This window comes from Hyla sarda, chromosome 10 (assembly GCF_029499605.1).
Source record: "Hyla sarda isolate aHylSar1 chromosome 10, aHylSar1.hap1, whole genome shotgun sequence".
Taxonomy (NCBI): domain Eukaryota; kingdom Metazoa; phylum Chordata; class Amphibia; order Anura; family Hylidae; genus Hyla; species Hyla sarda.
In genome coordinates, this window is record NC_079198.1 from 70,860,949 (window position 1) to 70,876,221 (window position 15,273).

Below are 15,273 nucleotides of genomic sequence, written 5' to 3' on the forward strand. Positions count from 1 at the left end.
AATCTGCTCTGAAAAATTACATCGATGATTTAGAGCATCTCGCTAAGTGCAGTCCAAGACGGCTTATATTTGCGTTAAAAAAAAGGTACTTGCGGAAAATTTTGAGGTGTAAAGGAAAAGTACGCAGTTAATAAATCCGTGCACACTATAGGTGTCACTCCAAGGTACCCCAAATCACGACATCAGGAGGAAATACTCTATCAGAATGTATGCAAAAAAAGACGCAAAAAACAGCTTGCGCTAAATTTTGTGCAAGAATTTACAAACAAAAACTGTGTCAATTCTTTGATACATGTCCCCCACTGATATCAACTAATGCATGGACCTGGCATAGAGGTGCACGATCCTAGGCTGAATATACATAAACAGGAGAATACAGCAGCACACTGCTAGCACAAAGATACAGATAAAACATGAAATGCTAAATTGCTACAATGCAAAAAAAATTGAGGTTCTTCACTCCCAATTTGGCACCCAAATAGTTTGGACCATTCCACCGCGACAAGGTGACCTCATTGAGACGGACCCTACACTGTGAATGTGCCCCTGTACAATCAGTTACATGGCTTGTAAAGTCTGGAACATCCAGCACCTTATAAGATGGGTGGGGTGCAAGAACCAACATGGAGGTAGCAACCCCACCCCCCCCACCCCCATATGTATAACACAAAAAAGGATAAGTTGGCCAGCACATACTGATAACAAACTAATGCATGGACCTGGTATACATGTAGCAATATAGCATTTCATGTTTTATCTGTATCTTTGTGCTAGCAGTGTTCTCCTGTTTATAGATAGATAAATAGAGATAGATATGAGATAGATAGATAGATATGAGATAGATAGATAGATACATATGAGATAGATAGATATGAGATAGATAGATAGATAGATAGATAGATAGATATGAGATAGATAGATAAATAGATAGATATGAGATAGATAAATAGATAGATAGATATGAGATAGATAGATATGAGATAGATAATAGATATGAGATAGATAGATATGCGATAGATAGATAGATAGATAGATATGCGATAGATAGATAATTAAATATCCAATGTTAAGAAACAGCACTACCAGTGGCTGAGTGAGTCAGCCGAAACGTCGCTTTATTTGGATGGAATAAAGCTACACTTTTTTTCACCATAACCTTATTTTGAGTGCTGCAAATATTTTCTTTTTGAAGATAATTAAATAGATATGAGATAGGTAGATACATATGAGATAGATAGATATGAGATAGATAGATATGAGATAGATAGATAAATATTGGATAGATAGATAGATAAATATGAAATAGATAGATAGATAAGAGATAGATGATAGATCAGTGTTTCTCCAGTATGGTGCCTCCAGCTGTTGCAAAACTACAATAGCAGCTCACACAGCCAAAGGCATGCTGGTAGTGGTAGTTTTGCAACAGCTGTGGGCACCCTGCTGGAGAAACACTGGAATTGGCCACTAACCTCTAACACCCCACCACCCCACCCCAGAAAGTTACTTACCCAGATGAGAGGCACCAGCGATGGGCAGGGGAAGTCTTTAGTTTCCCAGCTGCGCTGGTGGGTGTCAGGTTATGTAGTGGAGCAGGAAATAAAGCAAAAGCCTGCTCCACTAGGGCTGCACGGCAGGGGAGCATGAGGGGCCTGAACGTCCGTGCACATTTCCCGGCATGGCCGCGGCCCCTGAGCAGTATTTAATGGGCCCGCAATGTTAAAAAATAAAAATGATGCTGGCAGTGGCGGGCCCCTTCTCAGGCTTGGTCAGTGCCTGAGTGCCTGACCGCCCCCGGGAGCATGAACTGGTCTGCTAATTCTTTACTGAGGCTGCTGCAGTGGGGGGCCGGACCTCCCTGGGAGCTCGGGCCCCTTACTGGAGTACTGGCTGTACCCCCCCTGACGGCGGCCCTGGAGGCTACTAGCAGCGTGAACACAACATTTATTAGATGGACGTCCAATGGAAATAAAGACAAGTACAACCATGTAGGGGGTAAAAGAAAGAGTTTATTTATAGGGATGGGGGGACAGTGATGAACAAATTTGCTTTATACTAATATATATGTGTATGTGTAAGTCTGTGGTCTGTTGTACTGAACCGTGTTGATCCAGAGGAAGGCGAAAACCCCCTGTGAGGAATGAGCCAATTGTCCTTATTACCAGGGGGGAAAATTCCTTCCCGACCCCAAATATGGCGGTCAGAATAAATCCCAGGATCAAAGGCCGATACCTAATCTATGTGTGTGGTAGGGGTGTAGGTTAGTTTTAAATAATTTTTTTTATTATAATTGTGTACTAGTCTAAAGTATATGTTTAGGGCAAATATATATATTTTTAATATATCTTTTGTTTGTAAAAGGGAATTTTTATGTTATTAAAATATATATATATATATATATATATATATATATATATATATACACACATACACTAAATATTATACCTATTTACGGTTATGTTGATCCAGGAGAAGGCGAAAACCCCCTGTAAGGAATGAGCCAATTGTCCTTATTTTCATGGGGGAAAATTCCTTTCCGACCCCAAATATGGCGGTCAGAATAAATCCCTGGATCAAAGGCTGGTACCAAACCTGAGTGATAGGTAGGGGGGTAAATTAATTTAAATTATTATTTTATTTAATTATTCATGTGTGTTAGTCTAATGTTTATGGTTGGGACAAATACAATTTTAAGATAATATATAAATATATATATATATATATATATATATATATTAATTTTTTTATTATTATTATTTTTTATTATTATTTTTTTAGAATTTGTTTTGTTACTAATAGGGTAATTCATGATATTAATTTGCTAAACCTATTTATGGCTATGTTGATCCAGGGGAATGGCGAAAACCCCCTGTAAGGAATGAGCCAATTGTCCTCAAATCAGGGAAAAAATTCCTTCCCGACCCCAAATATGGCGGTCAGAATAAATCCCTGGATCGAGCCGATATATGTCCCCTATCTGTGGTATGTGTCTTTGTGTGTGCACCTATCCCTATCTTGTAGTGTGTGTGGGTTGTGGTGGGTGTGGTACTTACCCGGCCTGTGCTTGGGTGAGTTCAGGGATAATAGACATCACTCAGCATCCCAGGACCACAACATGCGACTATTGTTCCTGAACTCACCAGATGGAATCTAAGCACAGGCCACTCCTGGGGCATAGAGGATCTTCGGGCTGCAGTGATGTTGGATGCCAGCCCTGGATTGAAGGATGCCAAGTCTATGTTGAGGTGGGAGATGATGTTCTAGGGCAGCCAAGGTAACAGCAGCAGAGACATGAGGCATGGGGTCAAGAGACCGGAGGTTCTGGGCAGTAGCCGCGGGGTCCTCAGAGTCCAGATCTTCTCATATACCTATGGAGAAGTGAAGAACATGTGAGGAGGATCTTACCGCACAACAATTTAACTCCACCTGGGTTAACAAAACCTCTTTTAATCCATGTGTTCATTATAAAACATAACTTTTATTAAATATAACTAATATTATGAACCGGTGAAAAAACACGCACTTAAAAACACAACCCTATTTGCGACTGTAACTGCATAGTCCACATGTGTTGCACTGGGAACCACAGTTAGGAACCTGAGGAATAGGTAACAGGTAAGTATTTCGCCAGCTAAATTTGTGGTAACCATTGGAGAGAGAAATATACCACTACTTTTGTGCCACTCTCAAAAGGAGGATGTATATCCAGGGTTGCTAACCCCAAATATACATCCTCCTTTTGAGAGTGGCACAATAGTAGTGGTATATTTCTTTCTCCACTGGTTACTACAAATTTAGGGTGAAATACTTACCTATTACCTATTCCTCAGGTTCCTAACTGCGGTTCCCAGTGCAACACGTGTGGACTATGCAGTTACAGATGCAAATACGATTGTGTTTTTAAGTGTGTGTGTTTTCTCATCGGTTTATAATATTAGTTTAATTTTATAAAAGTTATGTTTTATAATGAACACATGGATTAAAATAGGTTTTGTTAACCCGGTAGGGTTAAATTGTTGTGTGGTTTTGGCACCTCTACATGTGTTCTTAAAGGGGTATTCGAGGCCAAAACATCTTATCCCCTATCCAAAGGATAGGGGATAAGATGTCTGATTGCGGGGGGGCCCGCCGCTGGGACCCCCCGCGATCTCCCTGCAGCAGCCCGCATTCTATGCGTAGCTGCGTCTGCAGTTTTGGAAACCACTTCCAAGACGGGGACGTGACGTCACGCCACGCCCCCTCCATTCATGTCTATGGGAGGGGGCGTTGTGGTCCTTAAGTCCCCTCCCATAGAAATTAATGGAGGGGGTGTGGTGTCACGTCCCGGTCTCGGAAGCTACGTATAGAATGCAGGCGCAGCTACGTATAGAATGCGGGCTGCTGCAGGGAGATCGTGGGGGGTCCCAGCGGCAAGCCCCCCCACGATCAGACATCTTATCCCCTATCCTTTCGATAGGGGATAAGATGTTTTTGCCTGGAATACCCCTTTAAGGCCTGTTTATAGTAGAAGGATCTTACCGGGCCCAGCTTGGTGACGTATAATTGAATCCGGTCACATGATGGGGAGTCTCTGTGTCCTCTGGCCACTGCAGATGGTGATTTTGCAGAACTGTCTTATACGGCTTCCATGGTGGCTCTGCTCTCTTCTCCTCCAGCTCCTCCCAGCCAATGGTGGAAAAGAATGGATGCGTCCGGATGTTTCTTCGCACCCCCAGGCGCTTGTCCGGATTCTTGCGTAGCAGTTGAGTGATGAGATGTTCAATAGCAGTATCCAGCCCGGGTGGAAATTTCGGCTCCTTTCTGGTGATGGCTCTGAAAACCTTCTGCTTGCTGTGGCCAATGTAAAATGGGAAGCGTCCTGTTGCCATCCTGCACAACACAATCCCGAGGCTCCACCAGTCAACTGCTGTACAATACTCCTTCCCGAGAAGCACCTCCGGGGCCATGTAGTAGAATGTTCCTGTCACTCCATCGATCCTACTGGAGGCTGTGACTCCATCTTGTGCCAGGCCCAGGTCAATGATGCGGATGTGGCCTTCTGCATCCAACATGATGTTCTCCGGCTTGAGGTCTCTGTGGACGATGTTCTGTCCATGGAGGAACTGGAGCCCACATACCATCTCTGCTGCGTAGAACCTTATGTTGTTGATGTCCAGATAGCCGCACACCCTGATCAAATCCTCCAGACTGCCGCCAGACAGATATTCTGTGATGAAGTAGGCACGCTCCAAAGACTGATGTGCGGCGTAGAGGTGGCATAGAAACGGACAGTCTCGGGCCGCCAGGAGTATCCGCAACTTTCTCTTGATGGTATCCTCATTGCCCTCTTTTTTGTTGATGATTTTTATGGCCATGTAGGTGTCTTGACCAGGGACTGATGCCAGGACCACCTAAAGGAAAACAAACAGAGGAGGCTCATTAGAAGACATCAAAAAGTTGATATTGATCAGTGTCTCTCAAGCGCGGTCCTCAAGACCCCCCAACAGGTCAAGTTTTCAGGATTTCCTTAGTCTTTCACTGGTGATATAATTATGGTCAGTGAATGAGACATCACCACAGTCATATCACCTGTGAAAGACTAAAGAAATCATGAATACATGACCTGTTGGGGAGGTCTTGAGGACCCTGCTTGAGAAAAACTGATATAGATGGAAGGGGGGGGGGGACTAAGTGTTGGGTCTGCTGTATAGCACCCAGAGACCACCGGCTTAGGACAACTAAGCTACCATCTTTATATGTCTGCTATTGGATGCTCTATGGAGATTAAATAAAGTGATATTTCACATATTGCTCGCCAATAAGATACCTGGCAGGTTTGGTGGCGGAATCCTGCCGGAATCCACTTCGCAAGATGGCGCCAGTCAGTGTGATGATATCAAGGGGCATTCAGTGCGTAATGGTGATGCCGATGTGATGAAATCAAAAGCAATTCAGCTAATAGTGGAGATGTGGTATCAAACCTGCCATTCAGGCGTACAGAAGCAGTAGATACGAAAGTTACAAAGATATTACACGCACGTTCAGACAGCACTTGGAATCATTTATGCGTTTGCGCAATAATTGGCTGGGGCACAATAAGTACAAAAGTGGTATGTATTGGTGCATATGTTCAGGCTTCCTTACACAAGCAAAATAAATAAAAATAAGGATATGTAATATATAAAGGCAATAGGTTGGCGTTTGCCAACTACATGTACATCCCTATTGATATGAACATTTACCAATTTAATTGGCAGAAAAAGACCCATGCGCATGCGTAAAGGGGGAAGCGACCAAATGAATATCAGGTATATTCCCTCTGCACCTGTCTATAATGCAGATATATAACAGTAGAATTTTATATTTATTACATAAGATAAACAATCTATGAATTGAGGCTTGGAAAATGGAACAGAGGCAACAGCCTACCTTCTCGGGAGGTAGTGGAACAGGGGTTTCTGGAGTCGGTGGCAGTACCAGTCAATCAGTGGGGACTGTTGGTGGGAAAATCAGCTACTCGGCGGTGTGGCAGTTTTTCATCAAGCATCCGGAGGAGGTTAACATGGCCATATGCAAGATGTGTCGGCAGAAGGTGAAGCGTGGCCAGGGTCCCAATGTTCCCAAGGTCCCAAGGCTCCACCACCTCAGCCAAAGGGAGCTGTGTATCATACCTATCTTATGTCGCTCCAGATGCTCCTGCTCTTCCTACTTCGAGTCAGTCATTCCGCCAGCAATCCATTGGCGAAGCCATGTCCAAGAGACAACATTATGCTCCCACTCCAATCCAATGGCGCAGAAGCTGAATGTGCTCCTGTTTAAGTTGCTGGTGCTGCAGTCCCTCCCTTTTCAAGTGGTGGACTCTGCACCTTTCAGAGAACTGATGGCTTGTGCTGAGCCGAGCTGAAGAGTCCCAAGCAGTCATTTCTTTGCGAAGAAGGCAGTACCAGCCCTGCACAATTTTGGGGAAGAGAAGGTGGGCCACAACAGCAACTTGGACAGGTCACACCACTTCCATCGCCACGCTCTCAGGCCATTGGTGTGACAGCGATTCTAATAGTGACACCTCTAATCTGCATGTCATACTGAATAACAGTACTATTTCACTAACCCAGCACACACCCTATGCGTGTTACAGTAAGGCAAAGTGTTCTACACCCCTATTGAGGCTCTCTGTAGGCCAGAAATAGCCATTTTTTATACAGATTTACTGCAAATAAATTCGGCAAATCAACCGAATCAAATTTTTCAAAAATTTGCTCAATATATGAATATTCCTGTGCAGAATAGTCCACTTTATGGTATTGCAGTTTTCTTCAAGGAACAAAGATTACCAGATTAGTGTTACAGTCCCTGTGAAATAGGGAAAGTAGAAAAGGCAAAAGAAAAATAGTATCCTCATTGAGAAAGAGGATGAGAATGGGCCACGAAAACAGCGGGTCTAGTTCTCCAAGTAAAGATACTTGTGCCAGGATCAGGACATATGGATCCATATGGACACAGAGAATTCCAACATCTGTTCACAGATGGTCCAAAAGGAGGAGAGCCGGACATGGTCAGTCACAGGACAACATCCCGGAGGTATAACAAGTAATTCGTTCTGAATCAGAAGAATTCACTTACATTTTTGGGGAACAAATTTTATTAGTAGTTAAAGGGACATTTTGTTCAGAACGCTCAGAGCCGGAGCCCGTGATCGTGACGTCACTGCCATGTCCCCCTGTGATGTCACGTTATGCCCCCTCAATTCATATCTATGGGAGGGGGCGTGTCAGTCGACAATCCCCCCCCCCATAGACATGAATGGAGGGGGCATAGCGTGACGTCAAGACTACTGCTTCATGAAGATTGCAGTGGGCCTCAGCAGCGATCAGACATCTTACCCCCTATCCTTTGGAGAGGGGATAAGACGTCTAGTAGCGGAGTACCCCTTTAATGCACAAATAGAGGGAATTCCAGGGGGTTCACTTACTTTATTTCCCAACTCTATTAATAATTTGAAAAATGAATTGACATGTCTTTGAGTTGGTTGGTATCAGTGTGGTTCTCATCTCCTGATCCAAGTAGGTTTCTGTAAGATTGTAATGAAGCTATAGAGGTCCATGTATGGATACCTAAAAGAGTAAAAGAGCAGCATTGAAGGGAACAAAATTCAAGGACTTTATTTCATAGAGGACTGGGTGCTTTTCTTCGTCTGGTCCTGGTCCAGTCACTCACCTATAGAGTCAGGAGGATACTTCATCTGGATGCACCTTGGATGATGTATCACATGTGGGCCATGTAAGTAAGTGGTGTGGACATCGGCCATATAAAGTAAGTGGTGTGGGGCAGGGCTGGATTAACATAGGGGCTGATGGAGCTGCAGCTCCAGGCCCCTACAGTAAAATAGGCCAAGCTGGCCGCCAAAAAGGCCACCGAGGAGCGGCCCCCCTGCCACTACACTATGCTACATGCTGCAGCAACAGGCCGGGACCTCAGGCGTGGCCTGGGCCCACCGCTGCCAGCACTATCACCTGCAAAGGCGCGGGCTCTTTAAAAATAATTTCCGGGTTGCATGGAAAGGACAGGGGCTTATGGGAGTAGACGTGCACCGCGTAGGCACGCACGTCTGCACCAAGCCTCTGACGCGTCACAGCCTCTGACCCCTGCAATGCGAGAGTGACATGAGCAGTAGCCTTCCCCGCATCCTCACACTGCAGCACCGCGAATCTCTAGGAAGGTAAAGAGATCGAGGTTCGGATGCTGGGGTGATGTAATATTGATGAGCAGGAGAATGAGGACCGGGACCCAGGGGGAGGGGGGTTTGCAATGATGATGAGGTGGAGGGGTGTGCTGGGGGGGCGGTTGCAATGATGAGGAGACTGAGGATGGGGTGTTGGAGGGGATGCAGTGATAATGAGGAGGAAGAGGGGAAGCTGGGGGGCGTGCAATGATGAGGAGACTGAGGATGGGGTGGGGGGGGGATGTGATGATGAGGAGGAGGGGATGCTGGGGGGGTGCAATGATAATGAGGAGGAGAAGGGTGGAATGATGAGGAGACTGAGGATGGGGTGTTGGGGGGTTGCAATGATGAGGAGACTGAGGATGGGGGGTTGCAATGATGACGAGACTGAGGATGGGGTGTTGGGGAGGTTGCAATGATGAGGAGACTGAGGATGGGGTGTTTGGGGGGATGCAATGATAATGAGGAGGAGAAGGGGAAGCTGGGGGGAGTGCAATGATTAGGAGACTGAGGATGGGGTGGGGGGGAATGCGATGATGAGGAGGAGGGGATGCTGGGGGGGTGCAATGATGAGGAGGAGATGGAGGGTGGAATGATGAGGAGACTGAGGATCGGGTGTGGGGGGGCAATGATGAGGAGGAGGAGGGTGGAATGATGAGGAGACTGAGAATGGGGTGTGGGGGGGTTGCAATGATGATGAGGAGGAGTCTGAGGATGAGGTGCGGGGGGGGGGTTGCAATGATGAGACTGAGGATGGGGGGGAATAATATGGAGTGCGGGGGTGAAGAGCCAAGGATGGGTGGGGTGTATGGGGGGATGAGAAAAGTGAGGATGTGGCAGAGGGGGCATTGGGGTGATTAGCTAACCAAGCAAAGGGTGGGGGGGGGTTGATGAAGGGTATGCGGTGTTTGGCAGTATTATATTCGAGGGGTACAGTGTGCGGCAGTATGATATTCAGGAGGTACAGTGTGTGGCAGTATTAGATTCAGAGGGTACAGTGTGTGGCAGTATTATATTCAGAGGGTACAGTGTGCGGCAGTATTATATTCAGGAGGTACAGTGTGTGGCAGTATTATATTCAGAGGGTACAGTGTGTGGCAGTATTATATTCAGAGGGTACAGTGTGCGGCAGTATTATATTCAGAGGGTACAGTGTGTGGCTGTATTATATGGAGGGGGTACAGTGTGTGGCAGCATTATTTTCAGAGGGTACAATGTGTGGCAGTATTATGTTCAGACGTACAGTGTGTGGCAGTATTAAACTCAGGGGGTACAGTATGCAGCAGCATTATATTCAGGGGGTACAGTGTGTGGCAGTGTTATATTCAGGGGTACAGTGTGTGCCAGTATTATATTCAGGGGTACAGTGTGTGACATTAATATATTTAGAGGGTACAGTGTGTGGCAGTATTCTATTCAGGAGGTACAGTGTATGGCAGTATTATATTAAGGGGGTACAGTATGTGGCAATAATATATTTAGAGGGTACAGTGCATGGCAGTATTATATTCAGGGGGTACAGTGTATGGCAGTGTTATATTCAGCAGGTACAGTGTGTGGCAGTATTATATTCAGGGGTACAGTGTGTGGCATTAATATATTTAGAGGGTACAGTGTGTGGCAGTATTCTATTCAGGAGGTACAGTGTATGGCAATATTATATTAAGGGGGCTACAGTATGTGGCAATAATATATTTAGAGGGTACAGTGCATGGCAGTAATATATTCAGGGGGTACAGTGTATGGCAGTATTATATTCTGGGGGTAGAGTGTGTGGAAATAATATATTTAGAGGGTCCAGTTTGTGGCAGTATTATATTCAGGGGTACAGGTTGTAATAGTATTATATTCAGGGGGCACAGTGTGTTGCAATAATATATTTTGAGGGTACAGTGTATGGCAGTATTATATTCAGGGAGCACAGTGTGTTGCAATAATATATTTAGAGGGTACAGTGGTAGGCAGTATTATATTCAGGGGGTACAGTGTGTTGCACTAATATATTTAGAGGGTACAGTGTATGGCAGTATTATATTCAGGGGGTACAGTGTGTTGCAGTGATATATTTAGAGGGTACAGTGGTAGGCAGTATTATATTCAGGGGGTACAGTGTGTGGCAGTATTATTTTCAGGGGGTACAGTGTGTTGCAATAATATATTTAGAGGGTACAGTGGTAAGCAGTATTATATTCAGGGGGTGCAGTGTGTGGCAATAATATCTTTAGAGGGTACAGTGCGTGGCAGTATTATATTCAGGTTGCACGGTATTTGGCAGAATTATAATGTGTTATAATGAATATTGGGGGAGATTTATCAAAACTTGTGTAGAGGAAAAGTCGTGCAGTTGCCCATAGCAACAAATCAGATCACTTCTTTCATTTTCACAGACCTCTTTAAAAATGAAAGAAGCAGGCTGCACCACTCTTCCTCTGCACAGGTTTTGATAAATCTCCCCCATTGGCTTTATACAGAGATCTGCTGACAATGTGTGGAGCCAATGATGTCCGGGCGTCAGACTCTGCAGAGAAGATGGAGCTGGAGGAATTCCTGGCGTCTGGCCCAGATAAAGACGGAAAGGAAAGACAACAGAGAAGACATCACTCAGGTCACTGATATCATTATGTATTCTCCTGACTGTCCCATCAGCTGAAGTCACTTGTAAGTTCCGCAGTGATGATGGGTGACACTGTACACCATTATGTGGCTCTCCAGCTGTATCAAAACAGCAACTTCCTTAATTCCTGAGTCTCTTCAGACATGATGGGAGTTACAGCTTAGCAACAGCTGGAGAGCCACTTGAACCGAGGGGATTGGTTGGGGTCCCAGCAGTCTGACGCCCACCATAAAAATGGGCTGCTTATTTTAAAATGCCCGGGCCTATTTTTGGTCCCAGTCCAGCCCTGCCTTTAAGTCACTTAAATCATTGTGTATTCTTCTGACTGTGTCCCATCAGTGCTGAAGTCACTAATCTATTTGTGCGGCCGAGTAATAAAATTGCTTTGCGCTTTCATTTTATATATTATGTAAATATTTTCATAAAAAGGCCCAGAAAAATTCTCAGCACCAGGCCCATGATGCTCTTAATCCGGCCCTGGTGTGGGGATGGGTCATATAAAGTGAGTGGTGTGGGGTTGGGCCATATAAAGTAAGTGGTGTGGGGATCGGTCATATAAAGTAAGTGGTGTGGGGATGGGCCATATAAAGTAAGTGGTGTGGGGATGGGCCAAATAAAGTAAGTGGTGTGGGGATAGGTCATATAAAGTAAGTGGTGTGGGGATAGGCCATATAAAGTAAGTGGTGTGGGGAGGGGTCATATAAAGTAAGTGGTGTGGGGATCGGTCATATAAAGTAAGTGGTGTGGGGATGGGCCATATAAAGTAAGTGATATGGGGATGGGCCATATAAAGTAAGTGGTGTGGGGATGGGCCATATAAAGTAAGTGGTGTAGGGATGGGCCATATAAAGTAAGTGGTGTGGAGATAGGTCATATAAAGTAAGTGGTGTGGGGAGGGGTCATATAAAGTAAGTGGTGTGGGGATGGGCCATATAAAGTAAGTGGTGTGGGGATGGGCCATATAAAGTAAGTGGTGTGGGGAGGGGTCATATAAAGTAAGTGGTGTGGGGATAGGTCATATAAAGTAAGTGGTGTGGGGATGGGCCATATAAAGTAAGTGGTGTAGGGATGGGCCATATAAAGTAAGTGGTGTGGAGATAGGTCATATAAAGTAAGTGGTGTGGGGATGGGCCATATAAAGTAAGTGGTGTGGGGAGGGGTCATATAAAGTAAGTGGTGTGGGGATGGGCCATATAAAGTGAGTGGTGTGGGGATGGGCCATATAAAGTAAGTGGTGTGGGGATGGGCCATATAAAGTAAGTGGTGTAGGGATGGGCCATATAAAGTAAGTGGTGTGGGGATGGGCCATATAAAGTAAGTGGTGTGGGGATGGGCCATATAAAGTAAGTGGTGTGGGGAGGGGTCATATAAAGTAAGTGGTGTGGGGAGGGGCCATATAAAGTAAGTGGTGTGGGGAGGGGCCATATAAAGTATGTGGTGTGGGGAGGGGCCATATAAAGTAAGTGGTGTGGGGAGGGGCTATACAAAGTAAATGGTGTTGGGATCCTACAGGTTTTCCTCAGTCCACCGTCAGGAATATCCAGGCCAGTTAGCTCAATTTCATTGGACTACAAAAGGGTTCAACCAGGGGCAGGGAAAACAAAGGCAAATATATGTAATAAGTACCATCTGACCTCCAAGTAATGCAGAAAAGAAAGAAAATGTGCAAAAAAAAGCAAATACAACAGAGCATACAGTGATATACGGCAAAAATAGACAATAATGAATAGAGAACCGTAATCCCATTGGGGGAACTCTTTTGTTGCACTTGCACTTTATTATTGTGTTTATATGAGTCCTATAGACATTACACGTGAAGAGATTTTATTATTCATTACAAGCGATATAATATTAGCACATATGCACTTTTATAAATCAACTTTATATTATTGCTTATTCCCGTGCCCATTATAAAGACCTGTGTAGAGGAAGAGCAGTGCAGTTCCCATAGCAACCAGATGGCTTCTTTCATTTTTCAGAGGCCTTTTGAAAGTGGTTGCTATGGGCAACTACACTGCTCTTCCTCTGCACAGGTCTTAATAAATCTCCCCATGTATGTACCGTTTACACCCTGCTCCAGAAGTAAAGACCCCATTGTATCTTCTCCTCTTCTCCCTGCATCTGGTTTTCTACCATCTTGGGCACCCCGACTTCCATCTACCATCTACCAGAACACAGTACATGGACGCGCCCCAAGGGATCCGTTCACACCTAGTACCAAGTGTAGGCCCTTCAGGGAGTCTTATATGGGTCTGCATAAAAACTAAAGCCATCAGGAAAATATACATTGTGGGACTACAAGTACCAGAAAAACCAACTAACCACAACACTGCACCACCCCCCTCCCCCATCTCCCCCTACAACACATATCCAGGAGCTGGTGGAGATGGTAGCTGCTGACCGTTAGTATGGCGTAGGTGCCCAATGTTCCTTGGCTGCTTCCAGGTGTTGTCTCCTCATCCTCCGATCCTCCATCGCTGTCTCCTCTCCTCCTCTTGACTCCATCCTCGCCTTCCTCTTCCCTCTTCCTCTTGCCTCCGCTCTTCCTTTTCTCCTCCTCGCCATCTTCTCCATGTCCAGTGGACGCCATCCCAGGTGTTGGCTCCTCATCCTCTGATCCTCCATTGTCGTCTCCTCTCCTTCTCTTGACTCCATCCTTGCCTTCCTCTTCCCTCTTCCTCGCCATCTTCTCCATGTCCAGTGGACGCCATCCCAGGTGTTGGCTCCTCATCCTCTGATCCTCCATCATCATCTCCTCTCCTCCTCTTGACTCCATCTTCACCTTCCTCTTCCCCCTTCCTCTTGTCTTCTTTCTTCCTCTTCACCTCCTCGCCATCTTCTCCATGTCCAGTAGACGCCATCTCCGCAGTTCTCCTTCAGCCTGTAGACCTCTGTCCAGTCACGTCGGTCGCCAGCAGAAAGTAAACAGCAGTTGGCCGTGTGCAGGTGATGTCATCGGCCATGGACCTCAGGTGGCACATGCCAGGCAGTGGCCCTATAAACTTGCTCTACCTTATACAATGTGATGTGAGCATCATGAAAGACATCTAGAGTTGGCCTTAGGTTGGTTGGTACCCTCTGCAGTTTAAGGGACCTTATGATGGACCAAGTGGTCTCCAAACTATGGACCTCTAGATGTTGCAAAATTACAACTCCCAGCAAGGCTTGTTGGGAGTTGGAGTTTTGCAATATCAGGAGGTCCACAGTTAGGAGACAAATGGTGAACTATATGGGTTCAGGCACCTATTATGTTCCTTGGGATACAAGCTCAAGGTGTCAAGGACATTGGGCACCTCCATTAGTAAGGGCTGGAGATGCCCCTAGTGTCCTAGTATAGGTCGCATACCCCTGGTCATGGTCTAAAGTGAACAAAGACAATAATAATTCATGGGGGGGGGTAGGTGGTGGAACTAGAAGTGGTATATATTGGCACAGTGGTCGTATAGTCGGTATACTGTATATAAATCTCTGTATAGTAATCTATTTATATAAAACTCAACGTGTGTGTGTGTGTGTGTATGTATGTTCCACAAAAACTTCCAAACGGCTAAAGATATTAACATGAAACTTGGCACACATGTTACTTATATGTCAACAACAAACATAGGATAGGTGATGTAACACTTACTTACCTACATTTGCCAGGGGCGGGGTTTATGTTTAAAATCCTATACAAGTCTATGGGAAATATATGTTACTGCATAACTTCCAAACGGCTGGAGATATTTTGATAATACTTGGTCACATGTTACTTATATGTCCACTTAAAATATAGGATAGTTAATTTAACCCTTAACTACCCCCATCTGTGAGGGTCAGGGGTTTTGTTTAAAGTCCCATGCAAATCAATGGGAAATGTATGTTCTCACATAACTTCTGTACTGCTCGAGATATATCAATACCTGGTACACATATTACAGGTCGGAATATGAGGACGGATGGGAGGTCAAGATAGGAGGAC

At 45.2% G+C, this 15,273-nt stretch overlaps 1 protein-coding gene across 4 annotated transcripts in view; it reads right to left on the reverse strand.

The window, feature by feature from the left end:
• Nucleotides 1-1,996: 1,996 nt before the first annotated feature.
• LOC130294643 (protein kinase C delta type-like) overlaps nucleotides 1,997-15,273 on the reverse strand; it is a 48,889-nt gene continuing 35,612 nt past the window's right edge. For all 4 annotated transcript variants that reach the window (XM_056544813.1, XM_056544814.1, XM_056544815.1 and 1 more), the window contains 2 exons: nucleotides 4,519-5,390; nucleotides 1,997-3,368 (listed from right to left, as the gene is read on the reverse strand). In XM_056544813.1, coding sequence (XP_056400788.1) covers nucleotides 3,344-3,368; nucleotides 4,519-5,390 — 897 coding nt within the window. In that variant the 3' untranslated portion in view covers nucleotides 1,997-3,343. The remainder of the gene's footprint in view (nucleotides 3,369-4,518; nucleotides 5,391-15,273) is intronic.